At 61.0% G+C, this 13,832-nt stretch overlaps 1 protein-coding gene across 1 annotated transcript in view; it reads left to right on the top strand.

Annotated features, from left to right (window-relative positions):
* The window catches only part of SHANK1 (SH3 and multiple ankyrin repeat domains 1), a 49,117-nt gene that overhangs the window by 10,587 nt on the left and 24,698 nt on the right, over positions 1–13,832 (top strand). The window contains exons 2-10 of the mRNA XM_054014989.1: positions 2,507–2,736; positions 7,098–7,301; positions 7,594–7,665; positions 7,990–8,098; positions 8,219–8,370; positions 9,841–10,008; positions 12,642–12,758; positions 12,865–12,942; positions 13,139–13,205. Of these exons, the coding sequence (XP_053870964.1) occupies positions 2,527–2,736; positions 7,098–7,301; positions 7,594–7,665; positions 7,990–8,098; positions 8,219–8,370; positions 9,841–10,008; positions 12,642–12,758; positions 12,865–12,942; positions 13,139–13,205 (1,177 nt within the window). The 5' untranslated portion in view covers positions 2,507–2,526. The remainder of the gene's footprint in view (positions 1–2,506; positions 2,737–7,097; positions 7,302–7,593; positions 7,666–7,989; positions 8,099–8,218; positions 8,371–9,840; positions 10,009–12,641; positions 12,759–12,864; positions 12,943–13,138; positions 13,206–13,832) is intronic.

Consider the following 13,832-nt stretch of genomic DNA (forward strand, 5'->3'; position numbering starts at 1 on the left):
ACTTGAGGTATGTGGGTCGGGGGGGCTGGTCCCCGAGGCACATGGGGGGGCAGGATATTTGCACGGCCTTTGCACGGGTGGGGAGGTTAGTGGCTGGAGGGGGGGAAGGACTGAGCTGTCATGGGGGGTGCAGGGGGGGCTCTGAGCTGTCATGGGGGGTGAAGCTGTGGGGGGCTGTACTGTCACTGGAGAAGTCTTAGGTGTCTTGGGGGGGGGCAGAGGCCAAAGCCAGTTGGGGGAGGGGAGGCAGGGGTGCGGGTGGGGGTGGGGGTGGAGGGGTGCATGGGTCAGTTATAATCCCCCCCCAGGCCCAGCTGGGGTGGAAAACGAGCCTCCGAATTGCACTCAGGGACCCGGGGGGTGCATAGAGTGAACTGGGGGTGCGAGGGGCCTGTCTGTCCGTATGCACGGCCCTCCCTCCCTCCCTCCATCCCTGCACCCTGTGTCTGTCCCTCCGTCCCGTGCGCACCCCTCACTCCATCATCCCTCCCTTCGTCCCTCCCTCCATCCCTCCGCCCCTGTGCGCACCCCTCCATCCTCCCTCCCTCCATCATCCTTCCATCCATCCTCCCAACATCCATCCATCCTCTCTCCATCCTCCTTCCATCCCTCCGCCCCTGCACCCTGTGTCTGTCCCTCCACCCCGTGCGTACCCCTCCATCCCTCCATAATCCCGCCTTCCGTCCCTCCCTCCATCCTCCATCCATCCCTCCGCCCCTGTGCGCACCCATCCATCCTCCCTCCCTCCCTCCCTCCATCCTCCCAATGTCCTCCATCCTCCCTCCCTCCATCCATCCTCCCAACATCCATCCATCCATCCATCCGTGCGCACCCCTCCCTCCCTCCATCCCTCCCTTGTCCATCCTCCATCCCTCCCTCCATCCCTGCGCCCTGTATCTGTCCCGCCGCTCCTGTGCATACCCCTCCCTCCATCCTCCCTCCATCCCTCCCTCCATCCATCCATCCCTCCATCCCTGTGCCTGTCCCTCTGCCCCTGTGTGCACCTCTCCCTCCCTCCCTCCCAACATCCATCCATCCTCCATCCATGCATCCCTCCCTCCATCATCCTTCCGTCCCTCCCTCCGTCCATCCTCCCAACATCCATCCATCTTCCCTCTATCATCCATCCTTCTTCCATCCCTCCATCCATCCCTCCGTCCATCCTCCATCCCTCCCTCCCTCCATCCTCCCAACATCCATCCCTCCGTCCCTGCACCCTGTGTCTGTCCCTCCACTCCTGTGTGCACCCCTCCATCCCTCCATCATCTCTTCCTCCATCCCTCCCTCCCTGCGCCCTGTGTCTGTCCCTCTGCCCCTGTGTGCACCCCTCCCTCCATCCATCCCTCCCTCCGTCCCTGTGCTCTGTGTCTGTTCCTCTGCCCCTGCGCGCACCCCTCTCTCCATCATCCCTCCATCCATTTTCCATCCATCCCTCCGTCCCTCCCTCCCTCCTTCATCCATCCTCCCAACATCCATCCTCCCTCCCTCCCTCCCTCCCCGCACCCATCTCTCTACACATGTCTGTCTGTGTCTGTCTGTCTGTGCATGTATCTCATCTTCCCTCCCGTTTGCACAGCCTGACATCCGTCCCCAGGATCCTTCCCAGGGAAGTTCCCATGGGGTGGGGCTGCTGACACCGTTAGGGTCTGTGCCTGGCTGGGAGATACGAGTCTGAGATCCCCAGAATGTTATCTCAGCGCCGGGCGAGGGGTCCCCGTATACCCAGCCCCCACCCCAGAGGGGCTGTGTCCCAGCGCCGGGTGAGGGGTCCCCGTATCCCAGCCTCCACCCCAGAGGGGCTGCGTCCCAGCGCCGGGTGAGGGGTCTCCATTTACCTAGCCCCCTGCATCCCACCCCAGAGGGGCCATGTCTCAGCACCGGGTGAGGGGTCCCCGTATACCCAGCCCCCACCCCAGAGGGGCCGTGTCTCAGCACCGGGAGAGGGGTCCCCGTATACCCAGCCCCCACCCCAAAGGGGCCGCGTCTCAGCACCGGGTGAGGGGTCCCCGTATACCCAGCCCCCACCCCAGAGGGGCCGCGTCCCAGCACCGGACGAGGGGTCCCCAGTGTACCCAGCCCCCACCCAGAGGCAGCTGTCTTTCGGAGGGGGGTAGCGGAGTTCGGGCCAGGGCTCTGACCGCTCCGATTCCTCCGTCCTTCCCGGGCTAATTTTAGCCAGTGGCGAGAGCGAGGAAAGTGGGGCAGATGTCCCACGGCGTGGGGGGGGCGGGACTCTGGGAGGGGCTGCTCCAGATTGCTGGGTCCCAGGCGCTGAGCGGAACTGGGACAAGGACCCACAAAGTCACCCGCCAGGACTGGCGGGGCTGTGGGGGGGTCAGGGAGAGCAGAGGGGGGCAGGGGAGAGCAGAGGGGGGCAGGGGAGAGCAGAGGGGCCCGGGTTTATGGCTCAGTGCATGGGTCCGCGTGGGGGAGGGCAGCCTGCCGCTCTCTGCCCCCCGTGCTGATCCCCCCATCTCTCTCTCTGCCCCTTCCTGCCCCCCACCAGCTGGCCTGTGATGCGGGACGATGCCCCGGAGCCCCGGGTCCAGCGAGGAGGAGAGGGTCTCGGAGTATCCCGAGGGGGAGTCGGACTCCGAAAGCTCCCGCGACGGCCCCCCCGGCGCTAGCCCCGGCCCCCTGGACCGCAGGACCCAGGGGCCTCCCATGTCGGTGCCCGACGCCGCCCGCTTCAGTATGATGGTCTTTCGGATCGGCATCCCCGACCTGAACCAGACGGTGAGGGGGGGGCTTGGCTGGGGGGGGCTCCCCAACCTGCCCCCGACGACGGGGATATGGGGGGGGGTCACCGTGCATGGGGGGGGGAGGAAAGAGCCAGAGAGGAGGGTCCTCCATGGAAAATGCCCCTTTCTCTTTACCCCACAAAAGGGGGGGTGGGTGGGAGAATTACCCCAGCTCCTCCTCCTCCCGACTAGCCCCCTCCCCCCCGCAGCTTCTCCGCTCCCCCTTCCCCTCCCCCAGCCTCCCCCCATCCTCCCCACGCCCCTCCCCCATCTCCGCCTTTCTTCTGTCCTTATATCTCCCCCCCCTTACAGCTCCTTTCTCCCCTCCCCCACCCATTCCCCGCTCCCCTTCCCCCTTCTCCCCTCCCCCCCCGTTCCCTGGGGGGGTCATTAGCGGAACTGGATGAATCCCGAACTCAGCAGGATCTGGAACAAAGTCACCCCCCCCCTTAGCTGAGAATTCAGGGCACGGAGCCAGCGTCAGCCGAACCCCCCTCCCACCGCCGGGCCCTTTGATCTGGGGCTGGGGGGGGGGCAGCCGCAGTGCAGGGAGCTGTGCCCCCTGCGGGCGCCTGCCTCCCTTCCCCCTGGGCCCCAGCCCCCCCGTCTGTCATGTGCCCTCTCCCCCTCGCTTGGGCCCTGTCTCTGACCCCCCCTCCCGCACAGGCAGGGGGTGGGCTCCATTCTTGCCCTGGGCACTCGGGGGGGCTCCCGCCCCCCAAATCTATCCCCTCTCTGCTCATGGGCGCACCATGGAAACGGTTGCTATGGATCACCCATTGTCATCTCCCTGGCGACGGGTCCGCTTCTGCTGGCACTGCCGGTTGCCTAGGCCCCTGCCTGGGCCTGGGGGGTGGGGGGCAACCGTGGGGGGCTGGGACAGGCTCCCACTAGGGGGCCTCAGCTGTAGGGAATGGGGTGGGGTCCCAGCAGGGGGGGGCGCTTCCCTCACAGTCAACACCGGGCGAGGGGCCCCCTGTAAACCGTCCCACCCCAGTGGGGCCGCGTCTCAGCACCCGGCGAAGGGTCCCCATATACGCAGCCCCCGCGTCCCACTCCAGAGGGGCCACATCCCAGCACCCAGCAAATGGTCCCCGTATACGCAGCCCCTGCGTCCCACCCCAGAGGGGCCACATCCCAGGGGCCACGTCCCAGCACCCAGCAAATGGTCCCCGTATACGCAGCCCCTGCGTCCCACCCCAGAGGGACCGTGTCTCAGCGCCAGGCGAGGGGTCCCCATATACGCAGTACCCGCGTCCCACCACCCCAGAGGGTCTGCGTCCCAGCATCCGGTGAGGGGTCCCCGTATATTCAGCCCCAGCGCCCCACCCCAGAGGGGCCGTGTCTCAGCGCCAGGCGAGGGGTCCCCGTATACGCAGTCCCTGCACCCCAGCCCAGAGGGGCCGCATCCCAGAGCAGGGCGAGGGGTCCCCGTATAACCAGCCCCAGAGCTCCACCCCAGAGGGGCCATGGCTCAGTGCCAGGCAAGGGGTCCCCGTATACGCAGTCCCCGCATCCTGTGACGAACTGGGCCTGTTCTCACTGTGGTCTGTGAATGCTGACAGGGGAGTGTGACTAGGATGGTCTGCATTGCAGGATGGGATCTGCCCGAGGGCGCATACCTGAGTGTGTAACATGAGAACCCAGGAAGGGGTTGGAGGCCAGGTGACTCCGGGCCCGGGAAACTGAACAAAGGCTGTGGGAGGGGTCGCTGAAGGAGAGTGCTGGAAGCAGGCAGGGAGAGAGGGCTGGGGGGCAGAGATGGCTCTGACCTCCCAAGGGGGGCTGGGCTGGGATGCCCGGGGACCCCAAGATGGACCTAACTGAGGGGGTCCCTGTTGTCTGTGCCTGCAAGACCTGTCTTGGACTGTATTCCTGTCATCCAAATAAACCTTCTGCTTTACTGGCTGGCTGAGAGTCATGGTGAATCGCAGGAAGCCGGGGGTGCAGGGCCCTGAGTCCCCTAATACTCCGCAACAACTGGTGGCAGCGGTGGGATCTACTGCACCCCGTGGACGGCGCTTCCTGCAGTAAGTGACTGGGGAGCAGTAAAACGAAGGGGGATTGACGGGGACCAGGCCGGCTGAAGAGTAAGAGAGAGACGGTTATTACCCCTGGGAGTGTGTGACCAGCGAGAAGGACTTTTGCAGTAACAGGGTCCCCCGGGGGGATTGCAGCGAGTGGTCCCAGGGGCGGAGGAGTCTGCAGCTCGACCCTGGCAGAGAGGTGGTGACCTCGAGAAGGGCTGGCACACTAGGGGGCCCCCTGGGAACTGTGGGGAGCTGTGAGCACACAGGCCGGTGAGTGGCCAGCAGGAAGATGTATGCCAAGCGGCTTAAGAGCGACCTGGTGGAGCTGTGCAAGCAGAGGCGGCTGCGCATTGGGAGGCTCACCAAAGAACAGCTCATTGCCCAGCTGGAGGCAGAAGATCGCGCGAATGAACTGATCCCTGTGTCTCAGGGAAGCAGCCTGGCAAATGCAGCGCAGGCACCAGTGTCTGTCCCAGCTGGGAGTGGTCAGCCGGCTGCTGAGGGCGTCCCGAGACCCCTCCTTCCTATGCCTAGGGGAAGGGTGGGGAGGAGCCCAGCAAATACCGAAGGCTCCGTGGCCCCCCCGGCCAGCAGGGGGTCCCCCCGGCAAAGCTCGCCGGCCAGCAGAGGATCCTCCCGGCGACGTTCGGCATCCGGGGAGCGGAATTGGCTGGAATGGGAGAAAGAGCTAAAACTGAGAGAGCTGGAGGATCGTGAACAACAGAGACAGCATGAACGGGAGGAGAAAGAGAGACAGAGACAGCATGAACGGGAGGAGAAAGAGAGACAGCATCAGCGTGAACGGGAGGAGAAAGAGAGACAGCATCAGCGTGAAGAGAGAGAGCGTCAGCAGGAACGGGAGGAGAATGAGAGACAGAGACAGGAGAATGAGAGACAGCGTCAGCATGACCTGGAACTGGCGAGATTGAAGGGCAGCGAACCCCCGGCTGCGGTGAGTGAGGGGGGACCCAGGACTGCACGGAGCTTTGATAAGTGCATCATGGCCCCATACAAGGAGGGGGAGGACATGGATGACTTCCTGGAGGCCTTTGAGACGGCCTGCGAGCTGCACCAGGTGGATCCCGCGGACAGACTCCGGGTCCTTACCCCCTTACTGGACCCCAAATCCGTGGCATTGTACCGCCAACTGGGAGAGGCAGAGAAAGGGGACTACGAACTATTCAAAAAGGCCCTGCTACGAGAGTTTGGGCTGACTCCTGAGATGTACCGGGAAAGGTTCCGGAGTCAAGATAAAACCCCTGAGATCTCATATCTGCAACTAGCCGCCCGCATGGAAAGATACGCCAGCAAGTGGGCTGGTGGGGCCCAGACGAAGGAGGACCTGATTAAACTGCTGGTACTGGAGCAACTGTATGAGCGGTGCCCATCTGACCTGAGGCTGTGGTTGGTGGACAGAAAGCCAGAGAACCCGCGACAGGCAGGCCGGCTGGCCGATGAGTTCGTAAAGAGCCGGTCAGGAGATAAAAGGGAGGAGTCCCAAAGGAGCAATCCCACCACAACGCAGAGAGAGAGTCACCATGGGACCTCCCCGTGGGAAAATACAGAAAAACCCCATCAGAGGGGAACATCCGGCATCAGGACCATCCGACCCACTCAAGGGGACCCATGGGACATGGGCTGCTACCACTGTGGCCAAAAGGGCCACATACGGGCCCAGTGCCCCAGGCTCAGGGACAGACTGAGCAGGCCGAACCCACAGAGGGTTGACTGGGTAGAGACCCAGCCCGGCGAGAGGCAGCATTCCCAGGGAAGGGGGGCTGGCAGAGTACCACCTGCTAAGGAGGGAGGAGAGCCCCGGTGAGGGGTCCCCGTATATTCAGCCCCAGCGCCCCACCCCAGAGGGGCCGTGTCTCAGCGCCAGTCGAGGGGTCCCCGTATACGCAGTCCCTGCACCCCAGCCCAGAGGGGCCGCATCCCAGAGCAGGGCGAGGGGTCCCCGTATAACCAGCCCCAGAGCTCCACCCCAGAGGGGCCATGGCTCAGTGCCAGGCAAGGGGTCCCCGTATACGCAGTCCCCGCATCCCCACCCCAGAGCCAGTGCATCTCAGCTCCAGGTGAGGGGTCCCCGTATAACCAGCTCCTCACTGCAGAGGGGCTACGGCCCAGCACCAACAAGGGGTCCCTGTCTACTCAGCCTCTGGGCCCCACCCCAGAGGGGCTGCTTCCCGGAGCCGGGGGAGGGGTCCCCATCTAAGCATCCCCCCACCCCAGATGTGGTTGCATCGCCATGCTCCACGCTGCTCCCCCCTCCCCCCCGCGGACTCAGGCCTCCCTGCCCACTCTCTGCCCCCTGCCCCCTTCCCAGAAATGCCTGCGGTTCAACCCTGACGCGGCCATCTGGGTGGCCAAACAGCAGATCCTCTGCACCCTGAACGAGAGCCTGAAGGACGTGTTGAACTACGGGCTCTTCCAGCCGGCCACCAACGGGCGGGACGCCAAGTTCCTGGACGAGGAGCGGCTGCTGCGGGACTACCCCCAGAGCTTTGAGAAGGGCGTGCCCTACCTCGAGGTGCCCTGGGGGGAGAGGCTTGGTGGGAAGGGGAGAGGCTACAGGTGCAAGGGGAGGGGCCTTGAGGGAGGAGGGGGGTTCTGGGCACAAGGGGAGGGGCTTTGTGGGAGGAGGCGGGGCTCTGGAAACAAGGGAGAGGTGCCTTGTGGGAAGGGGAGGGGCTGCAGGCTTTGCGGGCGAGGCCGTAGGCACAGGGGAGGGGCTATGTGAGAGGGGGAGGGGCTTTGGGGTCGCAGGGTCAGCATCTCCAGCTGAGGTGACCCCGCCCCTTTCCCCTCCCCCCCCCGGCCAGTTCCGCTACAAGACTCGGGTTTACAAACAGACCAACCTGGACGAGAAGCAGCTGGCGAAACTGCACACCAAGGTGAGTGACCTGGCCCCGCCCCCTGGCCACAGCCCCACCCACCTGGCCTCGCCCCCTGGCCACAGCCACGCCCACGGTGCCCCACCCCATTGTCCCTCCCCAGCATTCCCCCTCCCTGCCACCCACTCACCCCTGTCTGCCCCAGCTTGGTACCAGGGCTGGCGGCCTGGTACCCCCCGTGCTGACCCAGCAGTGCCCTCTGTCGTCACCCAGCCGCCGTCCGGAGAACCTGGTCCGGTGCATGTGCTGCAGCCCCAGAGCCATCTGCCCCCAAAACCCCCCCAGTCTCTCACTTGTCCCTGCTCCCCCACCCCCACCCCACAGACTGGCCTGAAGAAGTTCCTGGAGTACGTGCAGCATGGGGCGGCGGAGAAGGTGGCGCGGCTTCTGGACAAGGGCCTGGACCCCAACTACCACGACTCGGACACGGGGGGTGAGTGTAGGGACAGGGGCCTGGGGGTGTGCAGCCGGGTGCAGGGAGGGGGCGGGGGCTTCCTTTGTCCCGCCCTCCCCGCCTCGGCGGTTTCACCCGTCCTGTGCTCTTCCCCTGCAGAGACCCCGCTGACGCTGGCTGCCCAGCTGGAGGGGACCGTCGACGTGATCCGGCTGCTCTGCCTTGGGGGCGCGCACATTGATTTCCGGGCACGGGACGGTGCCACCGCGCTGCACCGGGCAGTTTGCACCCGGCGCTATGGAGCCCTGACGGTACAGAACCCGCCCCGTCCCCTCACCGCGCTGCATCGGGGCGGCCTGCACCGGGCGCTGGGGGGCCCAGAATGGGATGAGTGTGCCTAAAGGATCTGTGCGGACAGCAGGTGCTGTGTAGATGGGACTGTGTTACTGCAGCTTGCAGGTTGTTGCAGTGTGTGCACACACGCAGCGTTTGGTGGGCAGGTTGTTGCAGTGGGCATTGTTGCAGTGCGCGTGCAGTACAGTTGCAGCGTGCGTTGCAGTGCGTGAGCAGTACATGAGTGCAGTGTGCACATACACAGCGTGCAGTGGCCGTTGTTGCAGTGCGCGTGCAGTACACAGATGCAGTGTGCGCACACACAGTGTGCGGTGGGCAGGTTGTTGCAGTGGGCATTGTTGCAGTGCGCGTGCAGTACAGTTGCAGTGTGCGTTGCAGTGCGTGAGCAGTACAGGTGCAGTGTGCGCTGGGCAGGTTGTTGCAGTGGGCGTCATTGTGGTGCGCCCACAGTGTGGACGAAGCAGATGTGTGTAGCGTGTGATGGGGCGGCGAGTGTTGGTCTGTGTGTGTGTGTTTGTGTATTACTGCGGCACACCCGTTCTGCTATAGCTAAGGCGGGCAAGCTGTTTCTGTTTCAAGAATGACTCTTCTTAGTGCTCTCAAATCTGGTTACTCGGGTGCCCTGGTAACGTGCTGTGCCTTGGGGGGGGGAGGCACCGGGGGTGTGCAGACACAGTCCCCTGGAAACACCCCAGCATTTCTTAAGGTTGAGAGATTCTACCAGCTTGACTTATACCCAGGCAGTCGTCGTGGGCACGAACCGTACCATGGCATTCCCTGGCTGTCAGAGGTGTGAGTGTCACCGTGTTTGTTGCTCTGGACCCAGGCAACCAGGGCTCTGCATTAACCGAGTCCTTTTTGTCTTGGAATAAAGATGACATGGGGGGCACGCAGTGCTCATGCAGTGCAGTGTGGGCCGGCACAGTGGGCATGCTGCGACAGTGAATTGCACGTGCAATGCTGCGTGTGCAGTGAGTATGCAGGGTGTGCTGGGTGTGCGCAGTGTGGGATGGATGTGTCCTGAGTGCTGCCAGTGGGCATGCAGCGAATAGTGTGTGTCGTGCATATGCAGTGTAGTGTATGCAATGCATGCTGTGGGTGTGCAGTGCACTATGTGCTGGCAACTGGGCATGTAGTGTCAGCAGTGTGTGCTGTGCAGTGTGTGCAGATGCAGTGGACACGCAGCGAACGCAGTGTGTGCTGACTCAGAGAGCACGCAGCAAATACAGTGTGTGCTGTGCAGTGAGCGATGAGGCAGTGGGCATGCAGAGAATGCAGTGTGTGCTGTGCAGTGCGTATTCAGTGCGCGGCGCTATGTGTGCCACGTACGCTGATGCGGTGGGCGTACAGTGTCTGCAGTGTGCCTGGGTGGACATTGCCAACCCATCTCACTCCCCCGCTCACATCTTTGCTCCTCGCCTCCCCAGGCGTTGCTGGACCTTGGGGGCTCCCCCAACTACAAGGACCGTAGGGGCCTCACCCCCCTGTACCACACGGCCATGGTGGGGGGCGACCCACGCTGCTGCGAGCTGCTGCTCTACAACCAGGCCCACATCGGCACCATGGACGAGAATGGCTGGCAGGAGATCCACCAGGTCAGAGCCCGCAGACGGGGACACCCCCTTCCCTACAAAGACAACCCGAGACAGGGAACCTCTCGGGTGATCCATCCCCTGTCGTCCAGTCCCAGCTCCCGGCAGTCAGAGGTTTAGGGACACCCAGAGCATGGACTTGCCCCCCGCACCATTTTGGCTAATCGCCATTGATGGACTACCCTCCGTGAATGTATCTAGCTCTTTTTTGAACCCCAGTTCTACTTTTGGCCTTCACCACATCCCCTGGCAAGGAGTTCCACAGGTTGACTGTGCGTTGCCTGAAGAACTACTCAGTTCTCGGTTTGTTTTAAACCGTCCGCCTGTTAATTTCATTGGGTGACCCTTCATTTGTGTGTTACGAAAATGGGGTAAATAACACTTCCCTACTCCCTTTCTCCACGCCATTCACCATTTTCTAGATCAATGTTGTACCCGCCCCGCTGTTAACTGTCTCTTTTCCAAGCTGAGCAATCCCAATCTCTCCTCACGTGGAAGCCGTTCCGTACCCTTAGTCATTTTTGTTATCCTTCTTTACTTTTTCCAATTCCGATGTATCTTTTTTTGAGACAGGGCGACCAGGACTGCACGCAGTATTCAAGATGTGGGCGGACCACAGATTTATATAGAGGCATTATGATCTTTTCTGTCTTATTATCTATCCCATTCCTAATGGTTCCTAACAATCTGTTCGCTTTTCTGTCTGCCGCTGCACTTTGAGCAGACGTTTTCAGAGAACTATCCACGATGACTCCCAGATCTCTTCCTTGAGTGGTAACAGCTAATTTAGACCCTATCATTTTGGATGTGGCGTTGAGGTTCTGTTTTCCAGTGTGTGTTACTTTGCATTTATCAATACTGAATTTCATCTGCCATTTTCTTGCCCAGTCACTCAGTCTTGTGAGATCCTTTTGTAGCTTTTCGCAGTCTGCTTGGGACTTAACTACCTTGAGTAGTTTTGTATGGTCTGCAGACTTTGCCACCCGTTTTTCCTGTTCATTTATGAGTATGTTAAACAGCACTGGTCCCGGTACAGATCGTTGGGGGCCCCCGCTATTTACCTCTCTCCACTGTGAAAATTGATTCTTATTTTTCCTTTCCTATCCTTTAACCAGTGACTGATCTGTGAGAGGAGTTTCCCTCGTATCCCATGACAGCTCACTTTGCTTAAGAGCCTTTGGTGAGGGACCTTGTCAAAGGCTTTCTGAAAATCTAAGTACACCATATCCACTGGATCCCCCTTGTCCACGTATTCGTTGACCCCTTCAAAGAATCCTAATAGATTGGCGAGGCGCGATTTCCCTTTACTAAAGCTGCGTTGACTCTTCCCCAACAAATTATGTTCATCCGTGTGTCTGATCATTCTGTTCTTTACTAGAGATTTTTACCAATTTGCTACTGAAGTCAGGCTTAACGGCCTGTCATTGCCGGGATCGCCTCTGGAGCCTTTTAAAAAAATTGATGTTACATTAGCTGTCGTCCAGTGACCTGGTAGAGAAGCTGATTTCAGCGATAGGTTACATACCATAGTCCATGCTTCTGCAGTTTCATAGTTGACATCCTTACGAACTCTCGGGTGATTCCTGTCTGGTCCTTGTGACTTGTTACTGGAATTGTTCCAAAACTTCCTCTATTGACACCTCAGCCTGGGACAGTTCCTCAGATTTGTTACCTAAAAAGCATGGCTCACGTGTGGGAATCTCCCTCACACCCTCTGCAGTGAAGACCGACGCAAAGAATTCATTTAGCTTCTCCGCAACGGCCTTGTCTTCCTTGAGTATTCCCTTAGCACCTCGATTGTCCAGGCTTCCCGCTTCCGATGTACTTACAGCAATTTTTTTTTTTTAATTTTTGTGTTTTGCTAGTTGCTTTCAACTTCTGTCTTGGCCTGATTATACTTCTACCCCTGACTTGACACAGAGTTTATGTTCCTTTCTCTTTCCCTCAGGAAAATTTGACTTTCAATTTTTAAAAGATGTCTCTTTGTCTCTAATCGCCTCTCTTGCTTTGATGTTTAGCCATGGTGGCATTTTTTTGGTCCTCCTACTGTCTCTTGAATGTGGGGTGTATATATAGTGTGAGCCTGTATTAGGGTGGTTTAAAAAAGTTTCCTTGCAGTTTGCAGGCATTTCACTCTTGCGACTGTACTTTTTAATTTTAATGTTAATACTGCGGTGGGTTTTTTCTGGTGTTTTCCTCCCCACCCCCCGAGGATGTGAAATTTAACTACGTTATGGTCACTATTACCGAGCAGTTCAGCTACATTCACCTCTTGGAGCAGATGCTGTGCACCACTTGGGACTAAATCAAGAATCGCCTCTCCCCCTGTGGGTCCCAGGACTCACCCATTGAGGACACCCGAAAAAGAGACCCTCTCAGCCAGATCCCCTGCAATGGTGCCAGATCCCGCCCCCACACCAACAGGGTCACCCCCATGACGAGGACCACCCTCTGATAGGGACCTCTGCCCCCCCCCCTCCAGACCCCATATCGTTTCAGGAACCCCAGCCCACATTGACCCACCCCTTGGCCCAGAGCTGCCCAGTCCGTGTGAGGAAAGGGGGGTGGGGCGGGGTCTGTCCCATTCAACGCCCCCCCACACCTTTGCTGACGTGTGTCTCTGTCTTGCCCCCCAGGCCTGCCAGCACGGGCACTCCCAGCATCTGGAACATCTGCTCTTCTACGGGGCCGAGCCGGGGGCCCAGAACGCTTCCGGGAACACGGCGCTGCATGTCTGTGCCCTGTACAACAAGGTGTGTGTGTGAGACCGTGCCCCCCCCCCCGCACTGCACAACCACCCCCCGCACTGTCCTCTCCCCCCCCAGAACACTCCCCATCTCACGCCACGTCCTCCCACAGGAAAGCTGTGCCCGGATCCTGCTCTACCGGGGGGCCAACAAAGAGATTAAGAACAACAGCGGCCAGACGCCTTTCCAGGTATGTGTGTGTGGGGGGAGAGGGGGCAGGGTGAGGGGTGTGCAGCGGGGTGCAGGGGAGGGTGCAGGATGGAGGCGTGCGGGAGGAGGTTGTGGGGCAGGGTGCCTGGCTTGAGGGGTGCAGGGGGGGATCTGGGGGGCGTGCAACGGGGGGGAAATCTCTGATCCATTCCCCCGAACCCCGAACCGCCCCCCAGGTGGCTGTGATCGCCGGGAACTTCGAGCTGGGGGAGCTGATCAAGAACCACCGGGATGCTGACGTGGGTGAGTCGGGGGGATCCCAGCATTCAGCCACCGACTACGTCCCCACCCCAGGGAGAGCCCCACCCCCATCCACAGGCCACACACCCCCAGAGCCCCCTCTGTGGAGAGCAATGTTAAAAAATCAGGTGTCACACCCCGTCCGTCAGGGGACAATGAGAAAATCAAGATACGAGAGCGGGGGGGGGAGGGGGCTGTTTTGATGTTTGACCCTCACCCCCGCAGGTGGTCTGTATCGGGGAGGGCGACCTGGACCCCCTGCTGCAGGAGATCTCACCCCACATCTGCCCCTCCCCTGCTCAGCAACTCACTCTGCCCTCACCCAGCCCCTCACCAGTTCCGCCCCAGCCCCCCTTAATTCTGCTCCTGCCTCCAGTTCCACCCCCAGCCTCCCCTCCACATTCTGCCCCCATCACTTCTGTCCCCCCCCGAGCCCCACCTTCCCTCCTGCAGCCCCTGGGGTCTTCACCCCCTCTCCAAGGTCTGGGGGGGCTTTAGTAGGGTTCCCCCTCCCAGGTTGGTGTTGGGGGGCAGTGCCTCACCCCTCCTATGAGAATGGGGTTGGCTTGCGGGGGAGGGGCAGGGAGGGAGAGCGCTGCCTGCCTCCTTCAGCCCCTGTGATTGGCTACC

Source organism: Malaclemys terrapin, assembly GCF_027887155.1.
Source record: "Malaclemys terrapin pileata isolate rMalTer1 chromosome 20 unlocalized genomic scaffold, rMalTer1.hap1 SUPER_20_unloc_2, whole genome shotgun sequence".
In the NCBI taxonomy this organism is placed as follows: domain Eukaryota; kingdom Metazoa; phylum Chordata; order Testudines; family Emydidae; genus Malaclemys; species Malaclemys terrapin.